Source organism: Semicossyphus pulcher, unplaced genomic scaffold (assembly GCF_022749685.1).
Source record: "Semicossyphus pulcher isolate SPU_LCO1_2020_fin unplaced genomic scaffold, fSemPul1.0.p SCAF_10, whole genome shotgun sequence".
Lineage (NCBI taxonomy): Eukaryota > Metazoa > Chordata > Actinopteri > Labriformes > Labridae > Semicossyphus > Semicossyphus pulcher.
Genome location: NW_027211604.1, coordinates 24,496,162 through 24,514,114, shown reverse-complemented (window position 1 = coordinate 24,514,114; position 17,953 = coordinate 24,496,162). Strand labels below are relative to the sequence as shown.

The 17,953-nt window shown below is 42.5% G+C and overlaps 1 protein-coding gene across 1 annotated transcript; it reads left to right on the top strand.

Moving 5' to 3' along the window:
* Window positions 1-1,865: 1,865 nt before the first annotated feature.
* gusb (glucuronidase, beta) lies at window positions 1,866-16,187 on the top strand. The gene is made up of 12 exons (XM_069677162.1): window positions 1,866-2,094; window positions 3,878-4,063; window positions 4,193-4,374; window positions 5,656-5,798; window positions 5,905-6,092; window positions 6,471-6,623; window positions 8,056-8,234; window positions 8,799-8,945; window positions 10,891-10,975; window positions 12,786-12,962; window positions 13,046-13,181; window positions 15,460-16,187. Exons 1-12 carry the CDS (start codon window positions 1,879-1,881, stop codon window positions 15,609-15,611), a joined length of 1,944 nt encoding a protein of 647 aa, XP_069533263.1. The 5' UTR covers window positions 1,866-1,878; the 3' UTR covers window positions 15,612-16,187.
* Window positions 16,188-17,953: the final 1,766 nt, after the last annotated feature.

Below are 17,953 nucleotides of genomic sequence, written 5' to 3'. Positions count from 1 at the left end.
GATTTACAGTCCTGTCACACTGGAATGAAAACCAGCACTACAAATGTTTTATTTCAGGGTCACAATCCCAATGTCAAAAGTAGAGTTACGTTTCAAGCCTTTCAAGTTACGTCACTGCAAAAATGCCCCGTTAAAGGGATAGTTTGAAGTGGGGTTGTATGAGATACTTATCAATAGTAAGAGTACTACATACTGCCGGACAGCATGGCCCCTATATTGAGAAATCAGCTGGAGTGGCTGGGCTACATGCCTCTGCAGATAGGGTCACTTCCACACGTAATTTATCCACTTATTAGGACATCTCACCTAAAAATCAATAGTGGTATCGATTGTACGCTATATTTGAATAATTCACCGTGTTTCGCTTTTCAATAAGAATGCCTCTTTATTTGGCACTACTTTGTGTGGACCGCAACACATACGTATTGCTACGCCTGCAGCGTATGGTGTCGGTTTTAACAACTAACATAAGATTTACAACATAAAATATACGGCATAAAACACTTCACACATGAAGGAAAACAATGTCCTCCGGTCCCACCGTGAGCAGCACTTTGTCGTTTCCATAATTTTATATTTTCTTTAGTTAGTTGACTCTTCTACAAACTGCTGACTGCTGAATTTGATCTCTTCAAATACACTTGAAATGTACAGTGTAGATCCACTCACTGACATTACTGGCAAAGCCGCATTGTTATCTGCTTAGTTTCCTAATAGTATGTTTGGCTTTTTCTTGGTCTTAATTAACATTTTGCAAATAGAAACATGGCAGGAAATGAGGGCAGAGACCAATGGAGAAGGAGGAATGGGGTTCATGGTCAGCGTAAACTCCTCACTCTCTGTGATACAGTACAACTGGCAACTGAGCCAGACAAAAAACATCAGCCACTGCCTTAGAAGTTTGTAGACATCAGCATATATTATTGTCAATAAGGTAGTGATAGTTTTAGATAGAATTGTGCTGTACTCGTCCTGATTTTGCTGAATCTACCCAGCATATCCCACCATAACGATCCTACCTGCTGACCTGAGATAACTTAATTGCTGTAGTTTAGGTTGAAGGTGTGTTTGTTGTATTTGCATTCAGTACAGAAATATACACCATTAAAGCACACACTAGATAAAATGATAACAGCCTTAACAAGTATAATGCATAATTTTTCTTCATATTAATGTAGCCTTTATGATGCTTACTTGGAAAAAGAATATGAGTTTAACCAAGTTTCCATCGGCAGGGGGTCAATTGGGGCCCAAAAGCAACGCAGGGCCCCTGAAGTTGTTAATCTGCCCGTGTGCTGAGAGGAAAATTAGGGATGTGGAAGACATGCTATTGGACACTTAAAAAATAAGTCAACTGATGCGTCTGTGCGCTGCCGTTGACTTTGATGTACAAGCGTGTGGCGCCATCTTGTGTCATTTTTCAGCGTTGCGTCAGTGAATGATGAGCGTAGAATAAATGCTATTTTAAAATAACGTAATTTTCCACGTGGTATGGATCATGTATTTTGTATTGTGTAGTGTTTTGACGACATGAGCCTGCTAAGCAATTGGACATAGGGGCTTTTATTTTGGTAGGGACAGAAGACACGATGCAGAGTTTTTCTCTCAAGTAAAGTCTCCTAAAACATTAAACATGTTGAAAAATACAATGAATAAAGGACAGCTGAATCATAATGTCTGTTTATTTGTTTCCTGTGAAGTTAATAATGCTGAACGATGCTCCGCTCCCATGTAAATCGAGAAATTCCGAAAATAACCGAAAGCAGTGAAGTAAAGGCGCTCTGCGGTCACGTGACGATAGAATTGGTCATGTGACCGAATTACGAACGACTACCACCGAGTGAATTTCCGAGTTTAGTCTGGAACAGTTCGTCCAGGATGGCCGTACCAGTGAGACCCGGGGTGCTCCGGGTTTTGTGTCTGTTAGCCGTGTTTGGGGCGGTGTCTCCACTGGACTCCGGCATGCTCTTCCCCCGGGAGTCCTCCTCCAGGGAGGTGAAGGAGCTGAGCGGGCTGTGGGACTTCAGGGCTGACAAGTCCCCAAACCGGAAGCAGGGATTTGACGAGGCATGGTACAAGACACGGCTGGCAGAGGTGAGCAGGAGAGAAGCTAACAGCAGCTCTCTCACAATAATAAAGCAGCTCACTTTGTTGTTTTCATGAGCATTAATTTAAAAATATCCCTCATAACTACTGACAATAAACAGTTTACATTTTAAAAATCACCTTAAACTATTATAGAAGCCGACAACATGATAAGAGCCTTTACACGTCAAAATCACCTGAGAGTACACCTACTTAGCAATCAAAGGAGGGCAAATAAGTACCCAGGAAAGTCTGCAGAAACGTACAGCGGAGTCCAACATTGTAGGAGTTTTATAGTGATACCAATGGTGATAAAACTTGCAACTAATAGATACAATAACAAACAGAATCTGGGTTTATTGCGCAGTTGGTTTACACCTAAAATGAACTTTTCTCGGTGTAGGACAGTAGTCCTACTGTTCCGAAACTTTTAAAAAGTAAAATAGAAAGTAAAACAATATAAAATAATTTATAGAATATGTCAAATATACATAGTGTAAGGAAAGAGCTGTATAGTTTGTGAATGAATGAATTATGAAAGAGTTGTATTACCGTAGATGTAAAAACTTAAAATGAACTAAAATGAAGATAATTGTTTAGCATGTCTCACTTAATAACAGGCATCACTATAGGCACCTACTTTAGTTCATATAGCTTATGGAAACATTATAATAAACACAATAAGGCAACCTTATTGTGTCACCCTTTATTTATTGCTTTTGGCCCCTTTTAATGAAGCTACTTTATCTTTTATTACATGGGCTCAGAGTGGACTTTAGACCTTAAAAGTAGGGCAATTTATTTGTGCTCTGGGGAGAGAAAAGTATCCAGTAATTCCCCAGAAAACAACAACAACAACACAGAGAAAAGCCAGCGCTCTGTCCTTACAGTTCTGTCCTTACTAGCTCCCTATTATTATCACTTTATAATTGTTTGAATTGTCATTCTGGACTCCACCCTCTCCTACCAATCCCACATCAGATCTGTCACAAAATCCGCCTTCTTCCACCTCAAAAATATATCCCGCCTCTGTTCATCACTCTCCAACTCCACAACTGAGACCCTCATTCACTCCTTCATCACCTCCCGTCTGGACTACTGTAATGGAGTCCTGTCCGGGGTTCCCAACAAAACCCTGGCCAGGCTCCAGTACGCACTTAATTCAGCTGCCAGGGTTCTTACCCGCACCAAACCCTGGCAGCACATCACCCCCACCCTCATCCACCTTCACTGGCTCCCTGTCAAGTCCCGCATCACCTACAAAACACTCCTCCTCACATACAAATCCCTCTATGGTCTGGCAGCCCAGTACCTCACTGACCTCCTCTATCCCTACACCCAGTCAAGGACCCACTGTTCATCTACCTCCAGCCAGCTTTCCATTCCTCACACCAGGTTGCGGACCTTCGGGGATAGAGCGTTCAGTGTAGCAGCCCCCACCCTCTGGAACGCTCTCCCTCCCGACCTCCGCAATGCTCCCACACTGGACTCTTTCAAAAAACTCCTCAAAACCCATCTATTCAACACAGCCTACAGCCTTTAACTCCAGTCATTTAATGTACTGTGTCTAGTCTGTTTGTGAGTGTTTTTGTGTTCCTCTTTGTAAAGCGACCTTGGGTCCCATGAAAGGCGCTATAAAAATTAAAGTTATTATTATTATTATTATTATTATCACAGTGTTTTATATGTTGATCATTATCAGCGGGGTAACTACAAACTCACTGCGGAGTGCAGCAGCATGCCTGCCAGAAAAGAAATGTTATATTTATTAATTGAGGTTTTATTTTCCTAGACTGGCCCAGTGATCGACATGGCGGTTCCTGCCAGCTACAATGACATCACACAGGACCCCGCACTGAGAGATTTCATTGGCTGGGTGTGGTACGAGCGAGAGGTGGTGGTGCCGGCTCGATGGGTCGCTGATGAAGGAACCAGAATTGTTCTCAGAGTGGGAAGTGCTCACTATTACTCAGTAGTGGTGAGTAGTGTCACATGTTGGAAGAAAGAAAGTCATCTGCATCAGTCATTGCTGTTTCCAGATATGACACTTGTTCCTATGTACTCACCTCTTGTTATAATTTGGGATCATTGTCTTAATATTTTGCAGTGGGTGAATGGTGTAAAAGTGACGGAACATAAAGGCGGCCATCTTCCTTTTGAGGCTGAGATAGGAAGTTTACTCCGTGAGGACCCAAACAAGCCGTGCAGGATCACCATCGCCGTCAACAACACTCTGACTCTGGAAACGCTTCCTCCAGGAACCATCCAGCACATGGACGACCCCACCAAGTAACCTTCATCTGTTTATTTGATCATTAGAACACTAACTTCATGAATCTCATTTCACTGTAAGCTACACTTTAAGCACTTAAGCATTAAAGCATCTTTAAAGGACTTTACGGGTTCCTGACCTAACATCAGCTGCCTTCATCATTACACATCAATAGTCACATCAACAGTTCTCACACATTAAACCGAAAAGTTTGCCTCAGCTATTTTCTTCAGTTGTACTTTTATATACATCCACTGTCAGATCAGTGGTCAGTGTTGGGAAGCTACTTAAATAGCTTTGCTACCAGTTCAGTGGGAGAAGATGAACTACAGCAGAGTGGCTCATGGGACAAAATGTAGTTTAGTTTACTTAAGCTGCTTTGAAAAAGAAGTTCAAACTTCTTTGTAAAGTCGATCAAAACTAATGTTAAAATAAATTCAAATCAATCAAAAACAATGTAGACGTGAGTCAGAAAACAAAACATAGCGTAAAGTAAGAAATGCCACTTTTAGCAATAAGTGCCGACTTGTTTTAAAGACCCGTTATTTATAGGAAAGTAGAATGAACCTGTCAGCTGTGTTAAAGGGGCCATCAGTCAGACAGCTGCCTTCAGGGACTAGAGTCCAGGTGGGGATCTTCACAAAGCAGGATTACTCAGTTAGACGGGTTACTTGTGTACTGAATATTTGTTTATAAATAGCAATGAAATAAAAAATGGCCAAAATCATGACTGATGCCTTGTTTGTCTGGACGGGGCTGATTAACAGGTTTCATTACAGACGGAGAAGCAACAGTAAAATATTTAATAAAATAATTCCTTTACTTGAGTTTTTCCTATTATTGTATTTAATAAGTTAACTACACAAAGGTCATACAAAATAATTTAACTACCTGAATCAATATACAAATATAGTCGTTTAATTACCAACAAACTACTGTAAAATATACTGTAGTTAAACTAAGCGCGTAGTTCACTGCTCCCCAACACTGTTGGTTGTGTTTATGTGTTGAACAACCCAGATGACAATCAGCTGTGACACATGAAATGACATGGCATCTTATTTTGTAACTTCTTCTCCTTTCTTTACACAAACCTGAAGTCACACTTCAACCTCTTTTCTAGTTTTTTAACTTCAACTCTTGAGGCCAACGAAATACATACGAACGTTTTCTGTTCTATTTCATGTTTTAAACTCAATCCTGATATAGTTTGATGTAGTATTCAGGTGGGATTTAAATGTGTACTCAGCCTGTCAGTGAATATTCAGATAAGCAGGTGTAATGTGTTTGCTCCACAGGTATCCTAATGGATTTTTTGTGCAAAACATCTACTTTGATTTCTTCAACTACGCTGGCATACACCGACCTGTCCTGCTGTACACCACTCCTAAGGCTTATGTGGACGACATCACTGTGGTGACCGACTTCTCCGATAACACAGGTGAATTAATTACGTGAATGCTATGAAAACACTAACTTACTCTGTTATAGACCTTTTTCTGATGGTGTATGTTATTGCTGACATTGCTGTGTGCCGTTTGTTTCAGGTTTGGTGAAGTACAAATTGTCCGTGCAAGGTGCTTCCTCTGCCACGCTGAAGGTCACTTTGATAGACAGGGACGGTCACTGTGTGGCCTCCTCCAGCGAGCCATCAGGAGTGCTCAAAGTCGCCGATGTCAAGCTGTGGTGGCCGTACTTGATGCATGAGAATCCAGGTTATCTGTATTCTCTGGAGGTAAGACGGCATGTTTACATACAAATTCACAGATACGATCATTTCCACTCCTTTGTTTAGGAGTAACAAAGACTTACACTTTAATATTTTGGTGACAGATGTACCATGGGAAATCAGAGCTCTGCTCAAGTCTAAACTGGAGCTAACAAAAAGAATAAAATAATCGTAATAAATAGTGTGAACTGACATCTCGTTCTTTAAAGCTTTATAGTTTAACTGTTTTCTGTCCTGCTTTGAGGAGTCTGCTTTGTTGTTATCTAGTGTAACAATCAAACTTATCGTAGTTGTCGCATATTCAGCAAGACTTCCTCTGTTTTTAATTTCCTCTGAAAGTGATGCAGCACAAAATGTTGATAACATCTGCACTTTACTATCGAGGTTCGAGTCATGGCGACCGATAAGGGAACACCATCTGAGGATGTTTACACCCTGCCGGTCGGCATCCGCACAGTCAGCGTCACCAGCAGCCAGTTTCTCATCAACAACAAGCCCTTCTACTTCCATGGAGTCAACAAACACGAGGACGCAGACGTGAGTGCCACTAGAGGGCAGCATTGAGCTGACACTGCCACAAGTGAAATATAAGATAAGATAAGATAATCCTTTATTGATCCCCAGGGGGGAAATTCGGGTGTTACAGTAGCACCAAGACAAAGTAGCAAGTCAGTGCATACAGTATAAAAAAATAAGAATAGATAGATAAATAAAAAATACGAGGTACATATAAAAATACAAGGTATATACAACTGTTGTACAAGTAGGAGTAAGTGACAAGATAAGTAAAGTGACAAGTTAAAGTGACAGTTGTGTGATAAAGTGACAGGTATGCAGGATGAGGTCATACAGTCTGAGCTCCAAGGTTAATGATTGGTACAATATAAGCTGGAGTATAAAGTGCGTCAGTGGAATAATGGTAAAGATTGCAGTTATAGTATAATATAATATAGTGTAATATAATATAGTATACCGTATGGTAACAATAACATTATCGTAATAATGTATATTATGAACATATACATATAGAATACTACAATATAACACACTATATTATATACTATACTATATAACAGTGACCGGTAGATATAATAGTATAAGATAGTGCAGTAAATATATATATCTCATATAAATCATATAAATCAAGTAAATAAATGCTTCTCTCTTTGTTCCTTTTCTTCTTACTAAGAAGGTTTCATGTAGCGTCGCTCTTGTTTCAAGCTTTTTGTCCTTCGTTTACTTAATAAGACGTTGTAACTTTTTACTGCGATCTTACTGCTGGCCTTGTGTAACTTAATGCTTGAGAGTTTACTTCCCATATTAAGAACATGAAGGGAAACACTGTCGTTACATCACAACACAACCATCATGTTTCCTTTTGACACACAGAACAAAGACGGTCCACTTTGATACCTGGGGAACAAACTAAGAGTCATTCGAACAATTCTGTTGCATCACATGTACTTTGGCAAATTTACTGAGATTCATTTATCTTTTAAAGCAGGCCCGATCTGTTTTTAGTTAAACCTAATTAGTCTTAACAATATCTTTACCTGCTTTTATCTTTTTCTCTCGTTTCTCCAGGGTATATAGCCTCATTTAAGATTGTAAAAGTTTGGGCAACTGCATGCTGGGGAAGTAACTTTTTTCTTTATATGGAGACGTATGTACTTGTTTTAAGTCAGGCTGTGCTGGTTAGAAGATATATTGATCATATTATATAGCCTCATTTCAACACATTGGTGGGAGCAGATATTTTTACTTGTTTTCCTGATAATTTTGCCCTCTTTGAGCAATATCTCCTCCATTTTAGGGCTGTTTTTCACTGTCGCATCATAAATGTAATAACTTGTACAGAGCTGACAGATGCGGGCTGTCTTTGCTGTAGCTCAGGTCCAAACAGGAAATTTGGCATAAAGTAGATCCAGTCCAATAATCCGACCCTTCCTGTGTTTACCCCGTGTTGTAGATTCGAGGGAAAGGCTTCGACTGGCCGCTGATCGTCAAAGACTTTAACTTATTGAAGTGGTTGGGGGCCAACTCGTTCCGAACCAGCCACTACCCGTACGCAGAGGAGATCCTGCAGATGTGTGACCGTCACGGCATCGTGGTGATAGACGAGTGCCCGGGGGTGGGCATCAAAGACATGTGAGTGCCGCCGCTCCTCACATCTCTGTGACCTTTGGGTGTGTTTGAGGGTTCAGAGTGGTCAACAGGCAGCGAGAACATATCACTGCATGAGGACAGACTTATGTGAGGTGTGCATCACCTCAGCTGTTAAAAACAACCTCCTCCTTTGTTCACCTGTGTATTTGTCAAAACTTCAGTTAGTCCTGTACTTGGCTACTTGTTTATGACCAAGTGCCTCCAAAAACTCACATTCCCATCAGCCTCAGCTGTACTTTGTATTTAGGGCTAGTAAGAAATGATGGTAAACATGGTTAACATTATACCTGCTAAACATCAGTGTGTTAGCACTGCTGTTAGTGACTCTGGCTGAAGCTCAGTCGGCCTCACCAAGCTTCAATCATGGCTGCAGACTCCTGGAGTTGTGTTAAACTTATGTAAAGATACCTGAGCTGGAAACTTGAAGGACAGGTTCACATAGTTCCAGACAGGCTCAGTACAGTATGCATGGAAAACGTATGCCTTAAAGGTTTGGATGATACCTAGTACAGTGTGTGCTCTGTCTTTTCCCCCTCACCACCACAGTCGCAGTTTTGGAAACGCCTCCCTGACCCATCACCTGTCTGTCATGGACGAGCTTGTACGGCGGGACAAGAACCATCCCTCTGTGGTCATGTGGTCGGTAGCCAATGAGCCGGCTGCTGAGATGCCCCCTGCTGAGTACTACTTCAAGTGAGTGGTGGTTAGGGCCTGCACAGAAAAGTCGACTTATCGATGCGTCAATGTCACTACCACAAGTCGGCGTCTATTGGGTGAGTCGTTGATCATATTAAATTAGTTATTTTTCCCCCCACCCATTTCTGCCAAAAAAAGTGCACACACACTACAGCCAGTAGAAGAAGAAGAACACACTACAGCCAATAGAAGAAGAAGAACACACACTACTGCGCCTTAGACCAACAAAAACCTGGTCTATAGTCTAAAGTCTGTGGTGCAGTCTGTCTCTGCTGTTTAGAGGGCACATTATGGACATACATCGGAGAGTTCACAACTCGAGTCTGTGCTTGTCACTCACACGGGGACGCACAGCAGTGCTTTGACTCATGAGGAAAAAGCAGTGTGTTTGCAGATACAGTGAAAAAACGTTTAAGGGACAGACTGCAAGCTTTGGTTTCCCTCGTCTCCTTAAATCATGACGCTGCTCTCTAGTTACCGATCTGCTGACAAGGGCAGGAAGACGTGGACACGCTCACTGCTGCCTCCACACACACCTGCCTCACCTCCACACACACCTGCCTCACCTCAAACTACTGAGACCGACACCAAGCTCTCCATCATGTGTGCTCATTCTGACGCACGCTCTATCTAATGCACGCGAAACAGACAAACACACACACACACACGGAACTATGAGGTAAATATATCACCATACTCAGACATAACTCCCTGTGGCACCGACAATCTGCCCACAGACATTAAAACACTGTCCAGTGTCCACTACGCACGCAGGAGACAGCACGGCCGTGTGATCCAGCAGCAACAACAAGTAAAGAAACATTTCAAACATCAGATGCTGTCCGTCTGGAGACTGAAATCATTGACACTGTGCCTCGTGCGTAAACATACACACCATGAATGTACGTCTCTCTTCATGTTGGTCTCTGCTGGGCAGTGGGATCGCTTCAGTGGCTTTAACATCAGTCCGTGATTCGACATGTGTCGCACAGTGACCTGTGTGTGTCGTGCGTGTTCAAGGACACAGTGGAAAGAAATCAGTTAAATATGCCAGTCGGGGTCTGGTTTATATGACTAAAATCTAAGAATGACTGTAATCTGCCGTGTAAATAGCAACACGCCTGGGGGCTCTTAAAGGGAATGAGAGCTGACACTTTCATTGGTTTGATTCATGTTATGCCGAAAACACTCCTATGAATAATATTGCGCCTCGGTTTGCGCCCAGATCATGCGCCGTCTAACTAGCAAAGGTGCGTCCCACACACCCTAAATCACGTAGCGCCATGCCTGTGATCCTTCCGCCGTCTAAATAGGGCCCTCTGTGTTTTTTGCATGTGTGTATGTGATGACGTCATCAACAACGCGTCAACGTTACTTCGACTTAATTGATAGACAAGTCGACCTGAAAAACTCAGAAGTCATGCAACCCCTAGTGGTGGTCTTTTGTTCAGGTGTGAAGGAAATCATCAAATATTGATTGATACACACACTGACTGAAAATGATTCTTCTCCCCATGTATGCTGCTAATCTTAATTTAACCTAATTTGATAAATACAGACAAACACTGGACTAACAGGATGCAAGTGAAAGTTTAAAAAAAGACTGAGAAACATGAAGCTACTAATTGTCTGTAGGAATGATCACAGATCATCTGCCAGCCCGAGCCGTTCCCTTCGCTCTGATGTGTGGAATGCAGTATGAGTCGGCTCTAAACAGATAGCGCAGACAAATACTCGACCTACTAAACTACAGTAGAAGTAAAACAGTGTGAAGGGTGTGAGGAGAACAAAGTGTACACATAATGGTTCCAGTTCAGACATGTGCTTTGTAACTCTGAAGGTGTAACAGGTTAAAGCACATATTTCAAATGACAAATATGTGACAGAAGCGTTTGTGACATCGCAGTGATTATGATCATGATCTTGTTTGTTCTTCCTGCAGGACGTTAATAAAACACACTAAGGCTCTGGACTCGACGCGGCCTGTCACTTATATCACAGACAGTAACTACGCCAGGGACAAAGGGGTGAGTTTGTCCTGGTATATTGTTGGTATTGAAGCATGTGCAAAGTGCAAACCTGCACGGCACATTGACTGTTTGTTATTCGGGATGGGACAAAATATCGACACGGCAATATATGGTCCTCCTGACCCGTGCAATACAATTATCAATAGGATGGTGCTAAATATTGATATTTTAATGTACAAATGTCTGGCGCTCTAAACTGATTTTGCGTCACTACATCATGTCTCCTCGCTGCGGTGCGTGTGACATGAGTGAGGGTAACGTGAACAGAAATGAATTGGCCGAAGAAGAATTGGACAGCAGGATAAAAGAAGTAGAAGAAGAAGAGAGCGGGATGATGTCGGACAGCTGTGATTAATTTGTTCTATAGTTCTGAAGACTTAATATAAAAACACGTCTCACCTCAGCTTGAGTCAAAATCTGTCTTGCAATTTATCAATTATCGCAGAATCGCTGTATCGTGATATTATCGTTATCGTGGACCACGTATGGTGTATCGTAACGTGAGTGACCCTGCGATTCCCACCCATATTTGTCATGTTTATTATTTGACATATAAGTTGTAGTTAGTTATGGTGTACTGATGTGTTTAAAATATCTGACTTTTATTATTTACTGTTCATCTTCTCTGCACTGTTTAAGGTTGGGCTGAGCAACATGACCATGTATATCGTTAACACAACATGAAAACGTCTGTCGTATGTGTTGTTCTAAACCGTCTCTATCGTGATGTCACGAAACCAGCAGCTGAACTGCTTTATTTTTACATCAGTTTGACAACGCTGGAGCGAACCACTGAGGGAGCCGCTGCTTATTAACGTGGACATTAACGTGCAGAAAAGGACTCGGCCTCAGCCCGAGTTGAATCAGAAAATCAGTACTTTTTATTTATTCACAGGATTCTCCAGAAATAGGCTGTGCCATGTGTTAATTTCATATAGACTCATTATTTGTTAATTACCAGCAAACATGATAAATCGTGATTGATATCGTTATTGATTTGTGAAAAGTCCTGTATCGTGACGTAGGATTTGGACATATCGCCCAGCCCTAATGTAAAGTGAAGATTACAGAAGACAGAGCGGTGATGGCACACAGCAGGGGGCCGAGGGTGGGAGTCGAACCCGGGGCCGCCGCATCATCGAGGACTGTGGAAAAATGTTTGCAGAACAGAACTAAAGCACAATATACCTTTTGGATCCTGTTCTTGTTGTAAACATAATGACTTTAAGTGAGTAATAGTTAGTTATGTCATAAAGAGCCAGGTGAAAAATCAGGCAGTTAAAGTTTCCCGCTGATCTTCAGATGTTCTTTATCTGCTGGAACACTGACGCTCTCGTTGACCCAGAGTCGAACCAAGATGTCGACAGGCTGCAGAACGCTTCACATTCCTGTACAGTGAGGTTTATTTTTCAGGGTGTAGTCAGGAGCTTAGAGGTGCTGATTACCTGAAGCGGCTGAAGTGTAAAAGCCTCTGGTGGGTAAATACAGTTTTCAAACACTGTTTACTTTTTACCAGAGGGCAGAAGACGGTGAATATGAGAGCAGAAATGCGGCTGCAGAAATATGAAAGATTCCACTCCAAAGAACACACTTCTTCATGGGAAGAATGGTTTCAGATTTTGTTTCAAAACCAAAGCTCTTACTAGGAAATGTCTTGATAATGAGCAAATAAATGAATCCTCTATGATGTACGATTATCACCGCTGCTTTGATTTGTAATTTATGCTCCTAGTTAAACAAAACAAAAAGATCACAGACGAGCTGAAGATTTCTTTAAGTCTTTCTGGGTGTTTTATCTCGTCCCCAGGCTCCCTTTGTGGACGTAATCTGTGTGAACAGTTACTTCTCCTGGTACCATGACCCCGGCCACATGGAGGTCATCCCCATCCAGCTCAACACCCAGTTTGAGAGCTGGTATGGAAAGTACCAGAAACCCATCATCCAGAGCGAGTACGGAGCAGATGCAGTGCCAGGGCTGCACACGGTAAGGATTCACACACATCCACATCAACTACCAGACTTTAGTGCACCAGCATGTCAGTAAGAAGCTGCCGTTCTCCCCTCCAGGACCCGCCCATGATGTTTACAGAGGAGTACCAGAAGGCCGTCCTGCAGAGCTACCACAGAGTGTTCGACCAGAAGAGGAAGCAGTACGTCATCGGGGAACTCATCTGGAACTTTGCAGACTTCATGACTGCACAAGGTAAAGCAGCGGCAGGTTAAACACCGCTCATGTTAATAACTTTAGTCAAATCTGCAGCTTATTTCCCTACGTGATGACAGTATATTAAGAGGTTCTGAAATGCCATAGACAGGGGCAGTTTTAAGGCATAATAAACACCTGCTGCTGTATTAAACACCTGTAGAGACAACAGACAGACTCTGCAGAGGGAGGCTGATGCTCACTGACGCTGTACACCTGCATTTCAACGAGTCTTGTAGGCTCTGAAGTCATGTTCAATGCAAACATCATAAAACTATCCACACCTCCACCAGGAAGTCTAACAGTCGGTGTTGTGCACAGGCGTGCCTTCAGTGTGAGTCATGTAGCTGCATGTAGTAGGTTAAACAAAACAAGTTGTTGATCTGGCGGTGACGGCTGCGTGACGGCTGCGTGACAGCTGCGGGACGTGTTCATTTTCATTTTAAATGAATGAAAACAGACGAGTCTTCACACTGCTGGAGTGTCACGCACCGAAAATGTAGAGAATAGGAGGTTCGCCTGTTTGTACCGTGAGCCGCGCGTGGTTGCTGTTACCAGGAAGTTATTAGATCGATAAAGTCACTCACAGGCGCCTTATTGTGCTTTCTGCTTAATTTTCTTTGAAATAAAAACGCAGTCATTAGTCTCCCGCAGGCCATGAGTAGATATGTTAGTAAAAATAAATAAATAACGTCATGTTACATGGGTGCGATCGGTCCCTCTCGCTCAGCATCTCTTCGTCTCGGATCATACGGTTGTTTTCGCTGTGTGTTAATTAAGGTCCCGTTTCTAATGTAAATAATATCAACCAACCCACAAACAACTTTAAAACAAAGACCCGAAAGTACCCCTGGATATGCGTAGGCCCGCCTACGCCCCCACACAAAGTATCCAGAGCCATGTAGACAGAGAGTCGCGTCAGTGGATGTCCAATATGCTCCATTGTCAGTCAGTCAGTCAGTCAGTCACATACAGACAGACCCATGTGTAGGGCTGACCCCGGCAGTCAGCCAAAAACAGCAGCGCACTCATAATGTAGCCTGTAGCGTAGCGGACCAACCGCGGAGGCAGAGGGTGCGGATGGCCTCGTCTCTTTCGGTTTGGTGCTGATCTGGTGATGCCTGCAGACGAGGACACGCTCACCACTGCCTCCGCACACACCTGCTTCACCACAGGGAGATTCCTGCTCGAGCCGTGCGCGGGCCACAAACAACCAGAGACCAACACCAAGCTCTCCATCATGCACGCTCATTCTGATGCACGCTCTCTCTAATACATGCAGAAACACACACACACACACACACCTATAAACCTCAAACATACCTGCCTGTGGCACCGACAGGCGTGCCCACAGATGTTAACACACTGTCCAGTGTCCATTACGCACACTGGAGAATACAGCCGTGTGATTCTGTCCGATCCTGACGCGTGTCTGCAGATTTGAATAAAGTAAAGTTACGCTGCTGTGCCAGGCATGTTCTTCCTTTTTTCTACTTCTTACATTAGTTAGTATACATGTTTAATAAACAATATGTTATTTATATAGCTAGTGAATAATATTTCATGCATTTTTGGCAAAAAAGAAACAATCCACAAGCTACAGCTTTAGTCGAATACCAACATCATTTAGAATAATCGAATATTCCAATATCCGTGCCCATCCCTAGACTAGAAGTCCCAAAACACAAGCAGTTAATTCCTGGAACTGGGTAACCGGGGTGGAGAGAACGTGTATCATGAAGGTGGTTATAAACTCTCTGTGTTAACGCAGGCTCTCTGCTGCAGGCTCTGTGCGCGCTCACAGGAAAAGGCAGTGTTACGCCCTTCATTTGATGCTTCTGCACAGAAAGGAGCGATCAGTGACTATGATCAGGATCATTTAGATGCACTGTCCTCATCGTTCTTTTACTGTATGGATGATCTGTTGAAATTTAAAGTCTTCATTTTACCTGCCTCGTAAAAACAACGAGAGGTAGACTGGAGGGGTGGTCATATTTTCTCCAGAGAGAAAATGTTTTGATGAAAATGTGACTTTTTATTGACTAAAACTGGACGAAAATGTTTTGAGTGTTCGACGACTAAAACTCTAAACAGTAAAAATGACTAAATTGAGACTCAGATGTCCTCTCTCTCTCTTCCCTGTATTTCCTGTCTCTGTTTAACTGTGCTTTGTAATAAAAAAAAGGCAAATTACCAAAAAAAGTCTTGAAAAGAGAAAGGCCTCTCTGTTTGCACGCTGTGTGTGAAGATGTTCTTGTTGATCCCTCTTGCTCTGCAGGGATCACGCGTGTGGTGGGGAACAAGAAGGGTATCTTCAGCAGGCAGCGGCAGCCCAAATCAGCAGCGTTCATCCTGAAGGAGAGATACTGGAGGATTGCTAATGAAACCGGCAGGTTACCTATTTGGGCCAAGTACCCCTGCTCACTCTGACACCTTCCAGCCGGGCCAGCTGGACCAGGGCAGACTCGATCCCGTTAAAACTCTATGCCTTATGGTGAAATGCTGGTGAACTCTTCCACCTGAGTGAAGGTGAAGCCCTGTTAGAAGTTATAATTGCTAAATACATAATGGAGACATGGCTTGGAAGTGTGATTAGTCAAAGAGCAATTTTTGATATCTACAATAACAACAATTGTTATCACAGCTGCTGACTGACTGTTATAGTAAGAGGATATTCTGATGTGAGGGGGGCGTTACAAAGACACTGTCACCAAACCGTATCGTCCAGTTTCCTTCCCTCCACCTGTTTGAGGACAGTTTTAAAAATAAATGTATCAGTGTTTTAGCGGTTTGATATAACACCTGTGCTGGGAGCTTCTTTAATTTGTGTCCATTGTTCAACCAATCAGACTGTGAGCTTTTTCAAGGTGAAGAGTACTGAACGTGTGTAATTTGAATGTGAATTACTGAACTAATCACAAAGTGTTTTATTTTTATATGTGTGAATCAACAGAAGAGATCTCTTCTGATATGAATCAATGTATTAAAGACCGAACAAGAACTCAACATGCAAACTGTATTCATTGAAACCATAACCAACATTGTGGACACGCTTTGTGACTGTAATCTGCAGTCAGTTGTTGTGTGTGACTCCACATACAGCTGAAGGGTTAAATGTTGTGTTTAATTGTGACTTTACTCTGTGTGTGACATCAAGACAAGCTTCAGGTTCCTTTGGTACACACAGCAGCTATCGTAGCCGGACACTTCCTGATGTTAAAGACATTCTGTAATAATCTTAAACTTGTCATAAAAACACGTTCAAATTAAATATATGCTTTTTATGCACTTTTTTTCCCAGTGCATGAGCTGTTTTTTGATTTGCTCCACCTGTTGCTCTTTACACATAATCTTTGCACAACTTTCGTTACACTGAAAGCTCGATGTCTGAGCCAGTTAACTGAATCTGTGCACTGTTCCACCCATCCATCATCTATAACGCTTATCCTGTTCGGGGCCGCGGGGGGCTGGAGCCTATCCCAGCTGTCATTGGGCGAGAGGCGGGGTTACACCCTGGACTGATCACCTGTCAATCACAGGGCTGACACACAGAGACAGACAACCTTTCACACTCACACCTACAGACAATTTAGAGTCACCGATGAACCTAACGAGCATGTGTTTGGACTGTGGGAGGAAGCCAGAGAACCTGGAGTGAACCCACGCATGCACGGGGAGAACATGCAGACTCCACACAGAAAGGCCCACTACGCCTGAACTGGTATTCGAACCAGGAGTTGAACGTAGTTGTGAGGCGGCAGCACAAACCACTGCACCACCGTGCAGCCCTGATACACTGGCTGATATCAGGTATGCTTCACATTAAAAACTTACACAGTGACATCTAGATTTATAAACACGGTTCCCTTAGCCTCTGTGGAAACGTTCAGGTCATTTTTAATATCCTACATGACACATGAGACCGGTGTCCTGCAGCTTTTTATTGCATCTAATATTACATCAGTTATTGAAATGAATCTTGCTTTATTAAGAGGTTTAGGTTTCAGAATGAAGAACAAAGCTGAAACAGTGGACAGAAGCAAACGACTGATTCACTGTTTCAGTGTCTGTCACACCTTCGATGCTCCAGCTGCTCCAATGTGACCATAACTGAACGTCTGTCGGGTTTGGTTGAACTTGAACACAAAAGCTGTTTAAAGACGTCACGTTTGGCTCTGGTGTGTTACTCTTTCAGTTATTTGATGATTTATAGATCAAAAATAATAATCAGCAGATGATGATGTCATTGTTAGCTGTAGCCATAATAAAGTTTAATGGACTTCATGATGATGGTGATCAAGTCCTAAAACCCAACTTTTGCCATCCATCATCTACACCCCTCATCCTGTTCAGGGTCACTGGAGGGCAGGAGCCTATCTCAGCTGTCATTGGGCGAGAGGCGGGGTCACACCTGGACTGATCAACTATCGCCAGGGGAATAACTACAGTGAAATGACTACCTAAATGTTTGATGCATTGTTCTTTAATAATTTAAGAGAGAAAAAAAATGACAAGAAATGCATTGAATGAGCTTATAGAGCCCTCCCCACTCTACAGATCACACACAGTGCTAATACACCTGTGATAACACCTGTGATTCATCATACCATCTGTTCTGTGGGGGTTCCCAGAGTTTCAAAGTAACACTGAGGACATCGCGGCAGATTTCATGCTATAAACTTGTATTACTGAAAGTATAGGATCCTGTGTTTTGGGGTTGTGATAAAATAAAATAATAAATAAAAGTTAGGATCTCTCTGCTGTTTCCACTT

Excerpts from the sequence above, each read along its gene's own strand:
- gusb (XM_069677162.1), top strand. The coding sequence starts at position 1,879 with ATGGCCGTACCAGTGAGACCCGGGGTGCTCCGGGTTTTGTGTCTGTTA. Across the intron at positions 2,095-3,877 it reads ACAAGACACGGCTGGCAGAG|ACTGGCCCAGTGATCGACAT; the intron begins GTGAGCAGGAGA and ends TTATTTTCCTAG. Across the intron at positions 12,963-13,045 it reads CAGTGCCAGGGCTGCACACG|GACCCGCCCATGATGTTTAC; the intron begins GTAAGGATTCAC and ends TCTCCCCTCCAG.